Here is a 20,176-nt window from a genome sequence, read left to right as displayed (position 1 = left end):
ACAAGATATGTATTCTAACACCAGACAGTTCATATGCAACAACCTAATCAGTCGTTGCTAGTTGTCTCGCTATACGTTGATTCGTACTACTTGTTTTGCTTCACATTGATCTTTACTACTTGTCCGGTTTACATTGATCTGTACTACTTGTCCGATTTATACATTGATATGTACTACTTGACTGATTCACATCGACTTTGGCTACTTGGCTGACCACATTGATCTGTACTACTTGACTGACTCACATCGACTCCGGCTACTTGGCTGACGACATTGATCTGTACTTCTTGGCTGACCATACCTCGAGCTACACTACCAGCCTCGAGCTGTACTACTGATCTCACTGTACATTTCCATCAGTTTCTTCGGTTTCTGGACAATTTATGGTACGGAGAAGTCACGTGACCCACGAATGACGAAGGCAGTCAGTGTGGTCCAAGCCTGGCCTGTTCCCCAGGCACACGTTGATGGTGACGCGCAACCAACGCATCCGCGGAACGTGTAACGTTGGCTGGAAGCTACGAATCGTTAATTTTAATAATGTATCCCCGCTGATACCCAGCCACATTCACCGCGAACTGGAGCAGAACACCGGAAGCTATTATGTCTCCGCACAAGTGCACATATTCCTGAATAAATGACGTCACCGGCGGCCACAGCTTGTCGCCTCGAACTACTGTTCGGAATTACATCGAATTCGCCGGAACGATCTTCGTCACGGTTAAGACTTCGGACGATTAAAATTCGACGGTCCGTCGGATTTGATCGGCCAAATCAATTGTTTCTAATGGTGTTTCGAACTCTCGCTAACTCCTCAATCCTCTGGGAATGTCATTCTACTCCGAACCCTCCAGATATTTCGGCTCGATGTTGAAACAATAAAATTCAAGTCGCTGTAACTTTTTGAAGGAGAGTCGGAAAATTGTGCACTTAGGTTTGCCAACCTATGAGTTACTGGTACCCTTTAATTTGGAGAGTTGTGCCGTTAAAAGTAATTCGACCCACTGAATCCGAAAGTTTCCAAGAAGCACAGGTCCAAGATGGAGGCCACAGCAAGACCGACGTGTCATTCGCGGCGGACTTAATCATGCGCATAATTATCCATGAAAGTTGAGAGGCTGTTGGTGTTGAACGGTAAACCAAGGCTGCAAGCGTAGTCTGAGAAGAGCAAGTTGCCCCGGAATCCAGGACCTCTTGCGAAAGAGAAAACTGAGTAGCAGAACTTTGGGGGTCTCCTCGGAAACTCGCCAAACTTTCGAACCAACCGCTACAAATCGCTCGGTGAACTACGGTCAATTGATTCTTGCCGCTAGCGACTGCTCGGCTTACGGCCGGCCCGGTACGATTCTATTGCGCGGCGTGTTCGCCTAACCACCTCAGTATCTCAGCCACAATTGAAGTCACAACAAACCGTCTTAGACGGAAACTGTTCCTTACGAACCAATAAACAATCCCGCTTCGACAACATTTCTCCTCAGAACTGTGGTTCCGGAACTATCGATGAAAATGTGTTCCCCTTGACTGGAAACAGCATCGAGGTGATATTTAGTGTAAAATAACACGGTAAACTCTTGGAAATTTATTGGCAAACGTCGATGAATGCATAATACGTAAAAATGACCAGGTGCATGATTTGCTGAGTTTAAAAAATTCATAGTCGCCGCCCGATTTTTCTATGCACGAGCAGCTTCCAGGAAGAAATATACGCATAAGTCGATTCGTTTCCCCTGTCAGCCAGTGATAACACAACCTCCAGGGAGGGGGGGGGGGGTGAATACTGGGGAATGTGGTCAGACGTCGATGGGGGTTGGGGAATTTCCGATCGCCACGCCAACAAGAAACGGAACTCTCACCGGGTGCAATCTTTCTCGTTGCAGGTTGTTCTTGCAATCGCCGGCCAATCCGGATTTATTGTACGTGATATTTTTCTGTCACACCCAGCTCACCGTCACGCTGCTACTGTGCCTCATATTCGGCAGCAAGGTAAGCCTGATACCGATCCCCTGTTTACCGGTTTTATGCGATACACGTCTGCCATTCGCTTTTCGCCGTGACAAAATTATAGAACTTCTGACAGGATTGAGATAGAGCGACGAAACTTTCTTCCAGACTGAAGCTGAAATGATGCGGAATAAAGGGAAAAAATGACAAATTGGTTCTGACCTTGCAATTGTTCGCAGCCCACTACTCCTACCAGTTATTATTTATTATTTAATGCAGATAAAGCGACGAAACACTTTGTTCAAAGCTGAAAGAATGCAGAATAAAAAAAGTAGGGTGGAAACGTGATGATCGAGTTTTGACCTTGGAAATATTTATTCGAAGCGAACCTGTGATGAGGAAAGTTCCGATTTGTCGTTGTCTTGAGCAATTATTATTTATTATTTAATGTAGATGGAGTGTTGAAAGCTTCTGTAAACTGAAACGACATAAAATAAAGGAAAAATAGGGGCGAGAAATGATAAATGAACGTTGACTTTCCTTTCAAGGTCGAATCGCATTTCTCATTATTTTTCGCATATTCTGCGATTTTCCAGCTTTTGTTTAAAATTGGTTTCATTGTTGTATCTTAGTCCTGCAAAAAGTTGTAAATTTTCTACGGGAACAATGTCGCGGAAAATTGGAAATTTCTTTAGCAGACGGTTCGCGGACAGCTTTTCCCCCACCCCCATTGGCATTTTTATGTATTTATTTCCGTCCAATATTGATCATTGGGAACACCGGGTACGGGACCGTGAAAGTTGTAAACTAGTCGCGTGCGTACGCGAGATAATATATTTCGCTCGACGGGCTGCGCGAAAAACCGGGCTCTTTAAACTACATATTTCATCCGGAAGTAGTGGGGAACAGCGATCGAGGCAGAAATACTGACTCCGGGAACCTTGATGATATAGCTAGGGGTCTACAGGATGGCGCAGAATTGGCGATCGAACGCGTTTATTGAATTTTATTGGCGTTTGAAATTGGGGGAATGTGTCGTTCGTTTTCGTTCCAACGTTTCGAATAAAGAGAAATTGGTTTGATAGATCGGACCTCGGGATTCGGAGAGAAAAAGCACTGTTTTTGGATTCGACAAAAATTCCTATAATACACCATACCTTCTAGACTGTAACAAAACAAAATTTAACCTGTTCAACAAATATTTTATTAAATGAAAAACTATTAAATCTTGTCATTTGAAAATCAAAATTTGATTGTAAAATATCAAATTTTATTTACTACTTTTCAGTTATACTTTTTAAGAAAGTACATTCCATTATAAATTCACAAAAAATCGTCGATATGTGAAGCTCGCCTGTTAAATGTAAGACTACATGACACAGTTACAAAAGTACACTGTCCTCTCAAATTTTTAATTCGTAAACGATCAGTCGGATTCCATTAGATCTTTTTTTATTATAATCTAGAAAGTGGTACTATACAGTACAGAATGTTAATTCGACCATCCCCTAGCACAGTAATCCCCAATTCACAACCCCTGAAAATAAAAATCTATTTTTCCTCTTAAAATTGAATTTTCCAATGAAAAATAGATTTGGCAAAAGAATTGTGTGACATGTATTGAAGCTTGCCTGTGAAATGTAGGCCTACGTGGTGTTCCGTAGCGGGGGCAAGGACGACGCGAAGCACTCCGGGGCCACAGGTAAATATCTGGGGAAGAGCAGTCGCCCAGCGGGCACCAGCAACCAGACGAACTCGATCTCGCTTCAACAGGGAAACTTCACCGACGAGAGCGACGGAGCCACGGTAAGTGCACTCGGGAAACCACCCCCTCAAACTACCCCCTTTAACCACCCCTATCCACCCGCAAACCCTCCGAAACAGCAGCGGTGACCTTTTTCCGATTCCCGTCGTGCCAGCCACTTCCCACGAAAAATATGTCTTTAATGGTATTCTCGCGTGATGTTTCATCAACCCGCGAGCCGAACTATGCCTCTCTCAGTAATTCCACTCGTTCCACATACCGGACATTTTTCCCGATCATTATTAAGTGATTAGGATAACGAGTCCTGCACCCCCTTTCAACCACTTCCGCAGCTCCCGCGATAAGCTCAGCAATTTTGCATCGGGATTATAGCTGTGGACGTAGCGAGTAATCATTGTTATTAAATAATATGCAAATTTTCACAGTATAAATTGCGAGGTAATGGTTTCGTCGATTATTATAAAGAACACTGTGTGTCTATAAATAGATTTTACTGCGCACTAAATGTCGTGGAAGAATTAATCTACGTTTACTTAAATGATTATTTTATTACTATTTTTTTAATGGTCCATTAAAACGAACAAAATTCTTATCCAGTTCTCGAAGTCTTAAAAATGTTTCACTGTAAAGAGAATATCGCAGACTACAATCTACACTTGTTCAAACATTTGTTCAAAAAAACTTTTCTTATTCTAAAGAGGTAGTTTTTGAAGTAAAGAATTGTTTTGAGGACTTTATTGAAACGTACTTGAACCTCTTCTTTTACATCTGAGTTTTGTGAAAGTTTGTCTTATTCCCAAGAGGTAGTTTTCAAAGTCAATTTTTCTCTCAGCTCAAACGGCCTGAGTGTGCATTTGATGCGATAAGAGTGCAATGGGTCAATGTAAAATCAATGGTGTCTATCTGGCACACGACACCCCATATGTTCACCATCCCCCGCAACCATACAATCGTACGCCGATTAATAGATATCGGACCGGCGAGGCTATTGTACGAAAAGCCGATTAATAGGCTTCACACTCGGCTGCGTTAATTACGATATCGACATCGGAGAAGCCGATCTACCATTGCTCCTACGAAATCGAGGCTAACGTTCAGACATCACGTACAGGATTGCGAACACACCTAATCAGACGTGTTGCTAGCGATCTTAGCCTTCACGCGTTCTGATCCATAATCTAAATAATAGCATTGCTATAATATTCCAATAATTGTGTTATAACCGAAATGCCAATTAAAATAAATATACTGTACTACATTATCTGTGAGTAATACTTGAAAAATTGTTGAGAATTACGAGTAACGTTTTTTAAGAATAACCTACTATGTTATTTGAAGAACATAGTTGAGAATTTTGAATAAATGTTTTTTAGAACTGTATTATATTGAATATTTTTCTTGAGAAACATACTTATCCCTTGTGGTATTCAATACAAAATTAGAAATTTATTTCTCTGCCTCCCTTTAGTTAAAATTGTGTTGACTTTGTTATTTTTATTGTATTGTGTACTTAATAATATAACAGATGTTAAATTACATGCAAATCTTCCTCTAATGAATATATCTGAAATTTTGCATACACTAGAACTTTGCGAAACGTCAAAGCATGATTGTGATTCATAGCAATAGACTGGTGAAAGAGGCTCTTTAATGAAGTACTATCGAGACACAAAGAGGCATAAAAAAGGCTGTACAAAACGAGAAAATTCGGCTGGAGGGATTCAATTTAGCAACACAATAGCACAATAGAATCTTTTCATTCTGTAGCGTGAGTAGATGTTCGTAATTAACAATGGATTGATATTTGTCCAAAAATTCACATTTTAATACGATACAAAACTACACGCAAGTATATTCGTTTCCTGATTATTAATATAATTAACGGAACCACGCAGAATTATCTTATTATTGCATTCACTATTCAATTATTATATTCATCAGAGGCAAATATTGTAGTTGCAATATTAATTAATCGAACCAGTTATTTAATAAACAAATATTGACTCACCGACTCGATAGCAGGAAAATGAACAGGACACCAAATGTACAGCAGAGTCTTTGGGGGGGGGGGGGGAGCAAGCCTAACAGCTAATATTGAATCAATGCATAACTGGCCTCGTTTCTCACAAAAGTTAGCCACGTGTCTCAGGATGATGGTCGAAGGGGTCTGACCAAGATCTAGAATCCGCGCGGAAACTTTTCAGCTTCCATCAGTGATGAGGATTAGGGGATATAGTTGAAGAGGATTGAGGAATCAGCTGATGAGATTGGAGGTCCACGATCCCATCTATTAGAAAAGTAGACGGGCTCTCTATCTACCATAAGCCTACTTGGAAACAGTGTCACCTACGGGATGATCTAACGATCTAGGTCAAAGAGTAATATATCATCCTTGCTCAGGGACTTTAGTTTTTCATCCTTACATTAGTATCATCCTCGTTATTAGGAAAATTGAATTCTCTCATGTTGAGTCTAACTTAGTCATAGTTGAACCTGACCTACTCATGGTTAGAACTGATGTACTCTTGTTTGGACCTAGCTCAGTCATAGTTAAGCCTAGCTTAGACATAGTTGAATCTAACCTGGTCATAATTGAGCTCAACCTGGTCAATCTGAGCTTAACTAGCCGTAGTTGAACTTGATTTAGTCATGGCTAGACCTAGCCTAGCAGGTCAAAATGTGAAAATAGCCCCGGATATGTCAAAACAATTGCATAGAGCCTCGTCAGTGCATTCAAAGGATCAACAGAAATCACCACTGATCTTTAAACGTTCTTCAGTGAAATGATTACTGCATAGTGGCGTATTGACGTACCCGAATCGATGACTACATTGTTGAAACCTCGAGATTTAATTATCATTCAGATCTTGGCTGAGTGACAGTAATAACGAATCGCGCCGTATACGGGGCCCGACCGCCGATTGCACTCAATTATCGGCGAAATTACCGCTTTGAGAATTATGAACGGTGATCCGATTATGCGAAATGTTTAAATCAGTTATGGACATGGTGTTGCATTTAGAATTACGCGGGCATTCAACGAGCACACGGACGGATATGCATTCGCGTGACGTAGTCGAGGGAAACACGTCACTAATCATCCCCGAATCATTCGTTATGTTGACTATACCCGCGTCGATTCTTTCGCTGGCGGGTTCATCTCCCCACGGATTTCGACTAATTGCCAATTACCCGTTATTTAGTGTGTGCACATTGCAAATTAATAGTTATCCCCGATCTCACCCCTGATTGTCTATTGTCTCTTCTTCGGTGATTATCAACTGCTGTTAACGGTGACGTAACTTTAATTTATCAACATTTCTATAATATTTTCAACGACATTTCTTTAATATGTTTTTAATTATTCAACAATTTGGTGTACCAAATGGGTGAATAAAAATCCACAGTATCGAAGTAGCTCGTGCTGTTTACGCGAGTGTTATTGAATTCTTTTCGCATCTCACTGAAGAGATCTGTAATTAAACCCCTCTACCCCGACCAGTTTACGGGTAGTTGGTTCGAAGTAACGTTGCCGAAGGCGTGCAGCAAGATCACGGAACTCGCCATTAAAAATAATTGCTTAATTTCATTGGTCTTGTAAAGGGCAACCTTACAGGAAATCCGCTTAAGAAGCAAATCTCCCTAATGAAGTTTCTAAAGGACGGTTACACGGTCTATGAAACTTATACTGATAAATTCACGGCGACTGCTACAAGCGTATTACCAGGCCAAATGTAGGTCGGGACATCTTATCTTGTCACGTCATCGTCGCAACCAGCTGTCAACCGTGTCAAGAAAAAAAGAAATATACAATATATTTTCTTCGTTCAAGACTGTTCCCCAAAAATTGACACAAGTTTAGCCAAGAAATAATTAAGAACAAAAAAGTTGTGGAGACTTTGATGGCAAACTGCTGCGATTTCTACGTACGACCGAATTTCTTAAAAATTCTACACTGCGTTCTAGATAATACCTTCTACATACTTACTTTCAGGATGAAAGTATTGTTGATCCGAGACGTTTCAATTTTCGTTAGCAACGGGGGCCATCCATCAATGTACCGATAAAAGGATGTTTCGGTTAACTCCGCCATTTTTTCACATTTCGTCCTGAAAAAAATTGAGAATAAAGTCAAGAGTAGCGACAACGTCACTGTCAAAAGCCAGAATTTTCCATGTAGTAATTATGCTTTAAAAAAATTCCCAAAGTCAACACGTGTTTGGACAGTGAAGGTACGCCCTTAATTCGCGTTTGCTTTGATCGATGCGCGGAACACGAGCCCGTAACAACGAAAGGGTATGAATCTTGTACAAAAGTGGGGACTCGTTCCATCACTCTGTGTTAGGTGTCGCGTGTAAATTCCATTTACGAGGCCCTGAAGGGCCGAGTGCTAATCGTCATCAGTCAAATGTCAGAACAGACGCCTCTGCTCGACCTCTTTTTCTCTCTCTCTCTCTCTCTCTCTCTCTCACGCTCTATAGCCGCCATTTTTCGTTCTTTTTTTTTTCGTCGTCGCAGTTCCAACGATCGTATCTTCGAGGTCGACGCAATTTTCCAGGCTTTTTGCGATTCGCTAGTAATCTTCGCCATTCTAAAAGCTCCGGCGGATGACATTTTTGCGCGCGGGCTTTTGTCGGGGTTAATGCAACCGGGCCGAACTCTCTTCGCCAGTGGCGGCCCGAATCGCCTAATCGTCCCGACGACGCGGATCGTTTGCGAATTCTAAATGGCAGATCACATTTGCGACGCGTCCACCGCACCTCTCGTTAGCCTCGCGCGAATTTTTCACCTGGAACATCTAAACTTCACCATGTTCAGGTTACTCAACATTTTAATTAATTAAACCGGAATGAGTAACATTCAATTTATATCTTAATTATATTTCTACTTTAGAAAATTGTTCATATTTTTGATTAATAGTTTCAGTGAAAATATTGTTTTCCATGTCGAGAGTTTATTAAAAAAATAAATATATAATCATGAATCAAATTTCTATTATAATTTAATTTAAAAATTTGCAGGTTGGAATGTAGGTTTAACCCGTTGAAATAATGTTTGCAAGCCTCGTAAAATCCGCTGTCTAGCAACAACGAAAAATATTACCGTACAATTTGGAAAGTACACAGTAGAAATTTCGTTGGCCCTAATCTGGGTTAACTAGACTTTGCTATAATGTTTGTTCTTCAGAGCGCCGGGCACGGTCTAGGTCAATTAGTTCGCGAGACATGCCCGTACAGTAAGAACTTTGCTATAGTCCGGGCAAATTAAATTTCCGTATACTTCGGTCGAGGCTTTGACGTACTCTAGATTCTCCGGGACTCTAGCATATACTCATGTCATTATGCCTTAATCTGTATAATAAGCTTAACCTGTTTACGCTATCTTGTTGCTTATAAATAGTAAAACTTATAAAACTTATAAAACAATAAAAACATTAAGACAATTTAAGAACGCCCATATGTTATTCTCGGTTGATTAAAATTGTTGAAAATAGAAAGAAAGTTTTATACGGCTTCTGTGTCTTGCAATTGATGAAGACAATTTTTATTTTGCATAAAGATTCGCAGTCTACTTCTAAACAATTCCAAAAATCAATTTAGCAATTTATAAATCTGTCCAGGTGATTTATGTTGTTCTGACAATGATCGTTACCCTATGAATTATTATTACCCCACTAGTTTAAATCTCTTATAAGTAAGTGTGCATATAAAGTTTCTAGGCGCCATGATGGTTTCTCAGAAATTATTCAAAAAATTCGTTTACCAGTTTATATATTTATCCAGGTGATTTATGGTCTTCCGGTTATGGTTTCGACCGATTTTATAGGAACAACCGTGTTCGAGGGACTGTTCTGCGTGTACGCCACCCGATCCCCTATATCTAACACTATTAATTGTGAGCTTTGCTTTCATCGAGCCAGCTAATATGGCGTTATCGAACTCTACAGGTCGGCTAGGACGTTCCTCATCTCAGGCATTAGTACGTCCATTGCTAAATCCTCGTTTCTCGCCACTCGATGCTCCCATTGCATTCCCAGAATTCTATACGTAACTATAGGCTGCTATTGGATGTCAAGAACCCACTGGACCGTGTAATGGCCGTGTCATAGTAACTGCTACTCGAATCCTTTATTTTTAAACCACCTGGTTTGCTGTCGGAATTAGTATTGAAAACTGAAGTACGTTCATAATGTGTGAATTCTATTAAATATAGATTTTATGAAATGTAAATTCTATTAAATATGGATTTGATTAAATATAGATTTTCTTAAATATGAATTTGATTAAATATGAATTTGATTAAATATAAATTTGATTAAATATAGATTTTCTTAAATATAGATTTTCCTAAATATAAATTTGATTAAATATAGATTTAATGTAAAATCTATCAATTATGAAAAGAAGATTCTTTATAAGAAACGTAAGGAGTTCTATTTGACATTTAGAGAAGAATTTCTTTTTTAACTTTTGTAGACTTAAATATAAGAAAATAATAACGATTACATGTAATATGGGATTTGGAAAAATCTACAACTGACCATTCCTGTTTGTTTCCAATTTTCCAGGAGGAGTTCCGTCGATTTATCAACCAATTGGAGGTGCTCAAAGAAAAGAATATTCTGCTCGGCAACCACCATTTAGTAAACAAATTGGCAGCGATGCACGAGGCAGCTAACCGCGCAGAAACACAGGTGTCCACGATCCAGGCGATCTCCTCAAGCATGAGACTGAATGATCTAAATGGATCCACGGCGATCGCCGAGACAAACGTCGGAGGATCGTATCAGGTTGATAGCGGCAAGAAAAGTGGTGAGTCTGCATCCCAGTTTCAACATAGGAGTTTCCAAAATGTTCTGCTTCATAAAGATATTTCCAAAATAATATTTCTGGCATTAAATTTTTACGTTCCCGCCGGACAAATTGGGGATGCAATATTTTTTACCTGTATACCAATTGAAGTTGCAATTATTTTTCAACCCGAGTTAAAATTACAAATTCAAAAAATAATTTTTTCATCGAATCACTGAATACCCGCAGAAGCGAAAGAGGAGAAGAGGTGCCAGGCCTGTATAGAGAAGAACGGTATCAAGTCCAAGGACCCCAGTTCCTCGAAGGACAGCGATGTCCTGGTCACAGTAGAAGCCAAAAAGACTCCTCGAACAGCTGACGTGGCAGTGTCCACTTCCGGTCGACCAACCACCGAAGACATCGGCACAGAGACGAAGCCGGAAGAAAAGGAACCAAGAGAGAAAAGCAAAAGCAAGTCGGGCCACGCCAGGACGCGCGACATAGTGATCAATCTGGACGACAAGACCAGGTTTTCCGAAGAGGTCACAGTGTAGAAAGACCCCACGAACCTCGTCACGTTCTGTGAACCTCTATAAGCTACTCTAGTTCGTCGTTTCGAGTGGCCAGTGTTGGGTTTGGTATTGTTCGAAAAGGTGTTCATCGAAAAAGTATGTAAGTTCCCTTGGAGAATTGTTTGCCGATAGTTCCGAAAAGCTTGGGGAATCTTGTGGACCGTCGGGAAATTCCCCAGGACACGGCACCTCGCTTTTCCCGCCGTTCGGGAAACAAGGCACTCTGGGAAATCGTCTAAAAAGTAAAATATGTAAGTACAGGGAGTTTTCTCGTTTCCTCGGGCAAACGAGGAAACTTGCAGCCGATATGAGAGAATGCACTTTATCCGGATGCATCCGATCCGTCCCAGATAGAAAAGTTCAGCACCTTTCCCCTACTTTCACCGATTTTTACGGGAACCTCTCGTCTTCAGACCAGTCTGAATAGGCCCGCGTAACGTCCCCATACGTATTTCACCATTACTGCACAACACTGCATGATTCGAGACCGAGACATCGACAGAATGATTTGTCGCCCAACATTATATCGAAAACGTCCCATAGACCATCTCTCTAGGACGCACCGTTCTCTAGTAAATCGCGTTTGAAGATTTCGATCGCGTGAGCGCTCGCGGCCACGCCCCTTTCGACGCGCGCAGGTTAGTAGAATCTTCTATCTCGATTTTCTCAGCACAGAAGCGTCCTAGAAGAAAATTCTACTAAAATTTTCGACTTGTTTTCGGACGACGAATTCGATTCTGTCGACGTTTTCGAATATAATGCAGGAAATTCGCTCAAACGGAAGCAGCGCGACCTATCGTGGAATTGTAAATCTGTGGGGCGTTATTTATGTATAATTTCTATCTGGGACACAGCTTCTGTACATATCGCCCTAGCCGCTTATTCAAAGTCTTCTGCCGTACACGCGTAAGTTGATTTGTAAATAATGCAACCGCTCGCTAGTTATACGACCGAAGCGGATCGAAACCGTTTTACCGAGATCGAGCGTGTCTGAGGGGCGGGGTGGAGGGAGTGGTCGGGGAACTGGTGGACGGAGCGAGACTGCCCCTCCCACGCGCTCGTCATATCAGTCCAACTGTAAATATGTTGTACATAAACCACGTGACGCGAGTTTGCCACTAGACTAACGATCGAGTTTCGTTGTTATGATCGTGCGTTAGGTTATCGCGGACGTCGTTAGGCTAACCGGGGAATTTCGTTCGGTTGTTGCACGCGAAAAATAGCGGTCCTTCCGAATCGTTTCAAAATCTGTCCTCTCTCGCGGAAATTCTGAAAAATTTCGAAAATGTTTTGTCGACCAGAATTTTACAAATATTGTGTAAAAATAAGTTTATGCGGAGTTCGAGTGAAATAAAAATTTATTTTCATTGTTGAGGTATTAACCCCCCTTGCCGTGTTTTAACGAGTCAGACTCGTCATCAAGATCTTAACATAGTCATAGTCTAACAAATATGAATGTTATGTGTTTCTTTTAGGATGAAATCAAATTTGATTCGTTCGTAATCAATATTTAAGCATTAAAATAAATGTAGCCGTATAAAAAATATAAATTTTCTTTTCCCTTCTACGACATTTTTGGGGATAAAGACGTTTGGAATCAATGTAAAGAAAATGATACGGCAAGGGGTTAATACAATTTTAAAATTTTAATATATTAGCCTAATGATGACTGGCGACCGTTCGTTCGAAGTAGCATTGAACGGGCGGGAGTTCACTCTTGATTCGAACAAGCAGATAATGATTTCCGATGATTCACGATGACGCTCAAGCGTCCCCGGTCATGTGCAACAACCTAACAATGATCACGCGACAATGGAGACTCTTCGTCGCGCGGCGTTGATGAACGAATGATGATGACAGGGATATATCGACGAGCTGCGATGGTAACATCTATCGATCTGAAATTTATTCTAGGTCCTCGCGTTCAAAATGGCGGACGTTTTAATGACCCCTCGGTTATTACATTGCGACGTTAACAAGTATTATCAATTTAGATAAACGAAGAACGTTATCTCAACGATCGATCGGATTAACGTGGAATTACTTAACAAATAAACTCCGCCGAGAAGAATAAACGAGATTCGATATGAGAAATTTCAGATAAAATTCATACAATCAATTTTCCAATGCACTTAATATAGAAAAATAATGTACCGCTCCACGTGCAACAAGTTAATGAGCCGAACACACCCTGATGAGGCACGAGTATTTATCGAGTGTAGCTTTGCCGACGCATTCCCGAAATAATTTGATTTTCTATATCGTTTATTAAATGATAAAATAATTAAACCATTTTAAAAATAAAACTTCAACGAGAGCAAGCTTGAAAATTCGTTCGTCTTCATTCTTCTTAATGAAAGAAAACATTGTTGTCTTTATCATCTTAACGAACGAAATTGTTGACGAAGACGAAGTATCTTTTTCCAATCACTGGCGGAGCAGTCCCCAGGTAATTCTGTTCCCCAAGTGGAACGGTAATTAATTACTTCGTCAATCATTTACCACCTGAGTCGCCTAACTGTTCCGGGGATCGGTAAACCTACCGGCCGACAAATTCCGCATGGAGATTAATTATCGTCCTAATTAAACGTCCTGGTTCACAAGCACCACTCCAGGGATCGATCAGTTTTTCCTATCTCCGACTGTTTGAATAATGCCCTCGAAGGAGGGACACCAATTACACGAACGCGTGGACCTCGATCTTCAGCTAAGTCGCGTACGTTGTTCATCAACGCCAGCTCGAGACTCTACTTATTAAGTAAACATTTTAATTATGCATATCGGTCTTCGGGAGGCCGCGCTCTCTGGGAGAAGAGTGACTACGGCCCTGATGACGTTCTTTCACCGGCTGGAAATATTCAAATTGTCTGAAACAGCAAAGTCTGAAATCGACAACAAACGCAATCACAATTTGTAACCAGATAGCACTACGACAATGAGATACGTGAGTTCCGGCTCTCGATCAAAGTCGTAACGTGTCGGCTCATGGCCCGTGGCGTCGAAACCCGATAATCGTGTCGAATGTCGATGGTCGAGCCAAGGAGAGTCGACTCTCGGAAAGGGAAGACGCCGGTTTCCGGCGGAATTGCCCCCGGTGTAGATAAACTCGTCGATATCGGTTGGGATCACGCAGCCGTTCTTCTCCCAGAGGACGGGGATGGATCGCGTTACCCCTATAATAACGGGAAACACCGTGTAGATGTAACGAGTACCAGCAATATTCGCTTTCTCGATGCGAAACGGGGCGGGGTAGGGGCGTGGCCGGAGCGGGGCCTGGGCAGGGCCTGAGCGAGCTGGGCTGGGCCAGCGCCGACCTACCCTCGTAATTAATCGGAGACGCGTTTCTCGCGGGTACCTCGCGTTGTAATTTGTTAATTCACTTGCGACGACCTTCTAAAGTAAATATCCAGCTCTACAGGGCGTTTAAAAAATTGTGTACATCGAGAAAATCCGAATTCTTTCAAATTGTATGTTTCTAGAGATTAGATAGAGGTTATTGGGTGTTCTTCACAGAATTTTTGTAATTTTCGAATGTGAAACAACGAGGCTTACCCGCGAGGGATGCTGGGAGATGGAGTTTTGTCGCAAATTCGTGCACTTTTGCCAAAGAAGCTCGTTGAACAATGTTGAAAGGATCTTTACGAGACACGATTCATAGTGGTGCGGAATCAGGTTTCAACAGTTCAGGAACAATGTGACTTCTTTGAAAAATCGAAAGACGTATTGTTAGGGTGTATAAATGTTTGTGAATCACGTTCACCCATCGTGGTTCAACTTGATGTAGAATATAAAATTAAAAGAGATATAAACTTATAGTACTGGAGAGTGACGAATATGGTACTAAATTGTTGTTATCGAACTGGTACTTCTATTTTTCAGTATATCGAGCTATTCGATTGTTAGAATCTCTATTTAATTTGTATATTGAAAAATGGATAATTTAAAATTTATTTTAAAATATCCGAATTATTTGTTTCACTGTCAAAAGGAGCAAGTTCGAGAGAAGTAAAACCGGTATGTTTACTTTTTCCGAACGATGGCACTTTGGACGATGAAAATTAATTTTTCCACGGTTGATTTCACTCGCCCCCGAATTCAATATTATAATTCCGTTCGTTCCGTTTCTGCGCACCAATTAGCCGCTTGAACTGCTGAAACATTATGAACCACTGTGCTCCGTTGGAAAATTGCAGCCGGAGCATCGCGCGCAATAAGTGGAGGTTTGTTTTCCGGCAAACCCGGGATACCATCGGATTTAATAAGAATTATCGATATTCGATAAGGAGGGGGAATAATTTCGTTGAAAATCGATATACCGGCGATTGCGTTTTCCGCGGGGTCGCGCAAGAATGTTGAAAAACGGATGTTGGATGAGTGATTATATCAGCGATTATTGGTCGTTCAGCGGTCGATCCGAGCTGTGTGTGAGTATATGTGTGCGTGCGTACACATTGTTATTACTCGATCGATCGAGTCGAGTAACTGATCCTGAGTGTGTCGGTTCGATTTAAAACTGTAACCGGGCACGACCGCCGGACGAGCGTGTCATTAAATAAAGAAATAAATAAACGGATGAATCTATCGAAAACGTCATTGTGTCTTATCTTGTCTTATAACCGATCGTTTTTTTGTTGTTTCGTTTCATTTCATTTCGTTTGTTACAGACGCTGCGTGAGAAGAGAGTTGGCTAGTAAGTTTGCTGGTATTGTATCTAGGGACTTAATTTTAGTAAGTATTCTCTGGTTATTTATTTCAGTGTAATTTCGTTCAACAATATTTTAGTTAACGAGCTGGTCATTGTATGTAGGGAACATTGGATACTATTTATGCCTTGTAATTTGTAAATTTTTGTTGGTATATTCATCTAGTTACTTATGCATTCCACCAGAATTTAGTAATTTTATCTACTGTTGTTCATTGAAGGATATCGTTCATTTGTAATATATCTTATTTTGGTAACTTACTAAATCTAGGAAGTTTAGTCTAGTTACTTATTCAATTTAGAGACTATCTAGTGACTTTATCTAGTGATTCACCAGCGATTCAGAAAGTTTAGTTACTCATTAATTCGACTAGTGTTTTACCCAATGACACAAGCATATCTAGGAAATTCTATTATCAATTTCAGGGACCCCATGACTCACCATGTTCACTAGACTTCGTCTGGTGATTAATGAAATTCCCTAGAAAGTATTTCGAACCCATATCCAAAAAATCGTCAATACATAAACCGCGATAACTCCACGAAGAAAGAAGATAGAACAACGAGCCCGGACTCATTTGAAAGCTTGCAGCCTCTACTTTCACGATCCATCGCATCCACTCTATTCCGCCGCGTATACGAATATTTTATTGACCGACATTTGCATATTACGTCGCTTCAGTCGGTCGCACGATATGAATAAAAGCCGGCATAAATTCAACAACACAATTAATTCACGGCGGCGTGGTTGGCCCTGCATAAAGTTTCCATTTCGTTGTTCCCGTTGATAAATCGCGGCGGGCATCGGTCACCGCTTAGAAATCAATTATTTCCCGGGACGCGCGGAATGACTGCGGCCGTCGTCGACGAGAACGGGCTAGCCGGCTCGTTAACAGCGGGCTATCATTAAATCATCGATTGTAAAACATCCTCGTGCCGGAACGCGCTGAGGTGACAACGATCATTGAATCGCGATACAAACACCGTGCCACGCCCGAGAAACACTGTCTCGTTTGCATAATCAATTTTCATGCCGGTAGAAACCGACCCGCGCCGCGGGTAGAAACCCGACTAGGCCCGATACTCCCTGTGCGAACAAGAGAGAGAGAGAGATTGAGAATTAATCACTGGCCCCGACGGTGGTGACTATAGGCCGCTAATTACCATCGGCCATCCGATTCGAAGCTTATCGACGCCCTTTAGCAACATCGAGTTAATTACCGCGGCCAGGCGAAAGATTACACCCGGCCGAGAGACCGCTGCCTCACCGCCCTGTAATACCATTGTTCGCCGACGCGACAGATTATGCTCTCTTCCGCAAACTGGGCAGGTACGTCGGCGGAGATCAACGGATAAAAGTCTTAAACACCAATAGACAAAAATACTCGGGAATTGTTGATATCTAAACAATGATTGCTAGGTTTAAAAACCTGGTACAGTGAAGTTTCTAGACTCATTTTAAAGCTTGAAGCCTCTACTTTCACAGTGTGTCGTTCATTTTTGTCCGAGAAACTTTGACACCCTACTGCAGGTGGGAAACTGAGGACATGTGGTGTGTAGAACATGTTTCAGATTGAAACGTCTGTAGAAGCTTTGAGAAATTTTTCTCGGGACTGAATTGAACGTGGATCTAAAGATTAAAGCTCCTCCTTTCCAATCCCGCCTCTAAAAGTAATGCACGATTTTTTTTGGTCGAGTTATTGAACTTTGAATGAAGGGTGTTGTCGCAGTTCTGTTCTAAGTAGAATGGGCCAACAACAGCCAGACACTCGAAAATGAAAGTTAACAGAAAAATAATTCCTACAACATTGCAACCTCGGTTTTATACCGAAAACCAACATTTTGCAGTTGAAAGCTATGGTAACCTTTGTTTCCGGTAGAAATGGCCAGTCATGATCAGACAATGTGTTTCCAATTCGAAAGCAATTCCATTGAAAACGAACCCATTTGCAGGAAACGTAATATTATGCTATAGCGTATAGTCGAGTTTATACCAAGATTGCTATCGTATATGGCAATTAAAAGCAGTGATTACACGCCTTTGCTCAGGTAAAAACGCCCCAGCCATAGTCAGACCATTTTCTGGTGTCTCTCGCATCATAGTAAAGAAACGCAATTTTATCGAAAGAGGAACGTATTATTAAAAATCTCTCCGCATAATCTTTCTGCACTTTCGTGAAAGGAAAATGATCCCTTAAGTCGCAAAAGATTCAATGTGCTTTTTGCAACATTTATTAACAATTTTCTCGTAAACGAATCCCCTTATGAAAAATCTCTTGAGCACGTAATCAGATCGCTTTTGCTTGGAGAATATCAGAATATAATTATAAGAATTAATACTAAAGGGGTACCGAGCAGTAAAAATGGCTGGTATAAAATAGTGTTTTCAAAAAATTACAAAATTGTTCAATAATTTTTTTAAACAATTTTTTGCTATGTATCCAGTATGTGTGACATTTTTTCCTTCTTTCTAATTAAAACGAGCCGAGACACGATAACATTTGGATTGTGTCATCTGAATATTCCGCTGATCGGTTCGGATAATAAAGGTTCTACACTCCTGTGCATCAAACGAATAAATTTGACCGTATTGGGTCGTGTTGGATATCATTTTAATTAGGGATGGGATCAAGTACCTCGCAAACACGTTTGAACTTTGATTCAGCTTTTTAAAATCAATTATGTTGTCCTCTAGTGCATAATTTAATTCAACATTTATAACTTTCATAATCTATCGGAAATATTATTCTTAAGTAGTTACGAATTTAATAAAGAAAGTGCTTAAAACCAACAATGCAGATCTGATATCCAAAATTCAACATCGAAGTACTTATAAGTATCTTTTCGAAACTTGTGAGTAGTCATTCGGAGGTTCGATATCAGTTTGTATAAAATGAATACTTCTCAAATAAAATCATTGAAACATTATTGCTTTTAAGTAGTAATCGAAAGCATGAAATTAAACTTGGTTATTGAAATTGACTCGGATTCGTGAGTACATATTGAACTTGATCTCATCCCTAATTTCAATCAGAAAGATGTAAGGAATATTTTGATAGAAGTTTCACAAGAAAATAACAGAAAAATAAAAAATTGATGTCTCCAAGTTCTAAATATTGTTAACTCGATATACTCATAAATTCGTTCTAGCCATTTTTAAAGGGCAGCACATGCCAGTAATTCTTAGTTCCCGGCACGTTCAGTGGTTGAGGGTCGACGTTCTGTTTAATTTTTCAGCGGGGGACGTTCCGCTTTCTGACAATGGGAGCGGAGGGATGCGACAGACACCGGGGCGCGCTGTCAAATAATTCGTCCGCGGCGAATACACGTGGTACAGTGTTAATAATCCGCGGCACGGATCCCAGCGATTTCGACGATATTAATTGCCGCCGCGGCCCCGTCATTCGCACCGCATGCTCTAATTTTCTGCAGCAGACGGACGCGTTGCGAGGCCTGCGCCCGACAAATCCACCGACGACGCCGTATCGTATCGACTCCTCATAGCAATCGCACGGCCGAGTCGGCTAGATCCTCCCAGAATTCGTACTTTTCCGCCTCTTCTCCCACCCTTCTCGGTTTCGAAATTCGAAATTCCCGGTTTTTCATACAAAAATCAGTCAATGTTGTGCAGAGAAGATTTTCCGTGGGATGCTTCGTTCCTGAGAAAAAGTTAAAAAATTGGAAAATATTTTTTTTAATTATTTTCTTATGGAACCTTTCAGGCATATTTGTCACGTTCTGCTGATTAAAATGAGTCCAAACACGACACAATTTGGATTATTTTTACGTGTTTAATCCACGATTTAGTGGAACCTTCATTATCCGAATAGTTGTATGTAATTATTTCGTGTTTGGATTCATTTTACTCGGAAAAACGTCGCCGATACATTGATATACATAATATAATAATCCATCTAACAATAGATTGTTTTAAAGAAATTATTCGGTCCACTGTTGAAACATTGTTGTAAAATATGAATGAAGAGTTTTTCGAAAAAAACTGTACAGGAACCGGCGTGTCACGGTTAAGTGTCGCCGGATGGACCATTTTGTGGATCATTTCGGATTTCAGTCTGTCGATCGTGGAAAACTGTCGTGCCGGTACCCTGTTAACATCCGCGGTAGGAAGCGACGCTTTACGACCCGGAAGAGGATAAAGACGCTTTTAAACTCGTTCTTACGTTAAAATCAATACACCGAGTGGAATCAGTCACGCCTCGAACTGGCTCGAGGCACGTATCGACGCTTTTTGTTGGACGATCGAGCGCCCGGAGTCCATTGTTCGTCCCTCGTACCCTTGCATAATCACTTCGCGGAAGCGTTTATGGCATGGCGTTCGACATTAACCGACAAAGTCTCTCGAGAGGCAAAATTGAACAGCGGGGGAAAACAACGCGTGACCGGG

At 41.0% G+C, this 20,176-nt stretch overlaps 2 protein-coding genes across 4 annotated transcripts in view; one reads left to right on the top strand and one right to left on the bottom strand.

Annotated features, from left to right (window-relative positions):
* The window catches only part of LOC143218943 (metabotropic glycine receptor), a 157,317-nt gene extending 143,956 nt beyond the window's left edge, over window positions 1-13,361 (top strand). Inside the window, exons 10-13 of the mRNA XM_076444592.1 lie at window positions 1,878-1,983; window positions 3,586-3,747; window positions 10,275-10,518; window positions 10,747-13,361. Of these exons, the coding sequence (XP_076300707.1) occupies window positions 1,878-1,983; window positions 3,586-3,747; window positions 10,275-10,518; window positions 10,747-11,051 (817 nt within the window). The 3' untranslated portion in view covers window positions 11,052-13,361. The remainder of the gene's footprint in view (window positions 1-1,877; window positions 1,984-3,585; window positions 3,748-10,274; window positions 10,519-10,746) is intronic.
* The window catches only part of LOC143218945 (uncharacterized), a 95,830-nt gene that overhangs the window by 51,352 nt on the left and 24,302 nt on the right, over window positions 1-20,176 (bottom strand). For all 3 annotated transcript variants that reach the window (XR_013011193.1, XR_013011194.1, XR_013011192.1), the window contains exon 3: window positions 7,695-7,815. The gene's annotated coding sequence lies outside the window, so the exon portion shown is untranslated. The remainder of the gene's footprint in view (window positions 1-7,694; window positions 7,816-20,176) is intronic.

Source organism: Lasioglossum baleicum, chromosome 20 (genome assembly GCF_051020765.1).
Source record: "Lasioglossum baleicum chromosome 20, iyLasBale1, whole genome shotgun sequence".
Lineage (NCBI taxonomy): Eukaryota > Metazoa > Arthropoda > Insecta > Hymenoptera > Halictidae > Lasioglossum > Lasioglossum baleicum.
The sequence above is the reverse complement of the archived record's forward strand: the minus strand, read 5'-3'. Positions and strand labels throughout refer to the sequence as shown.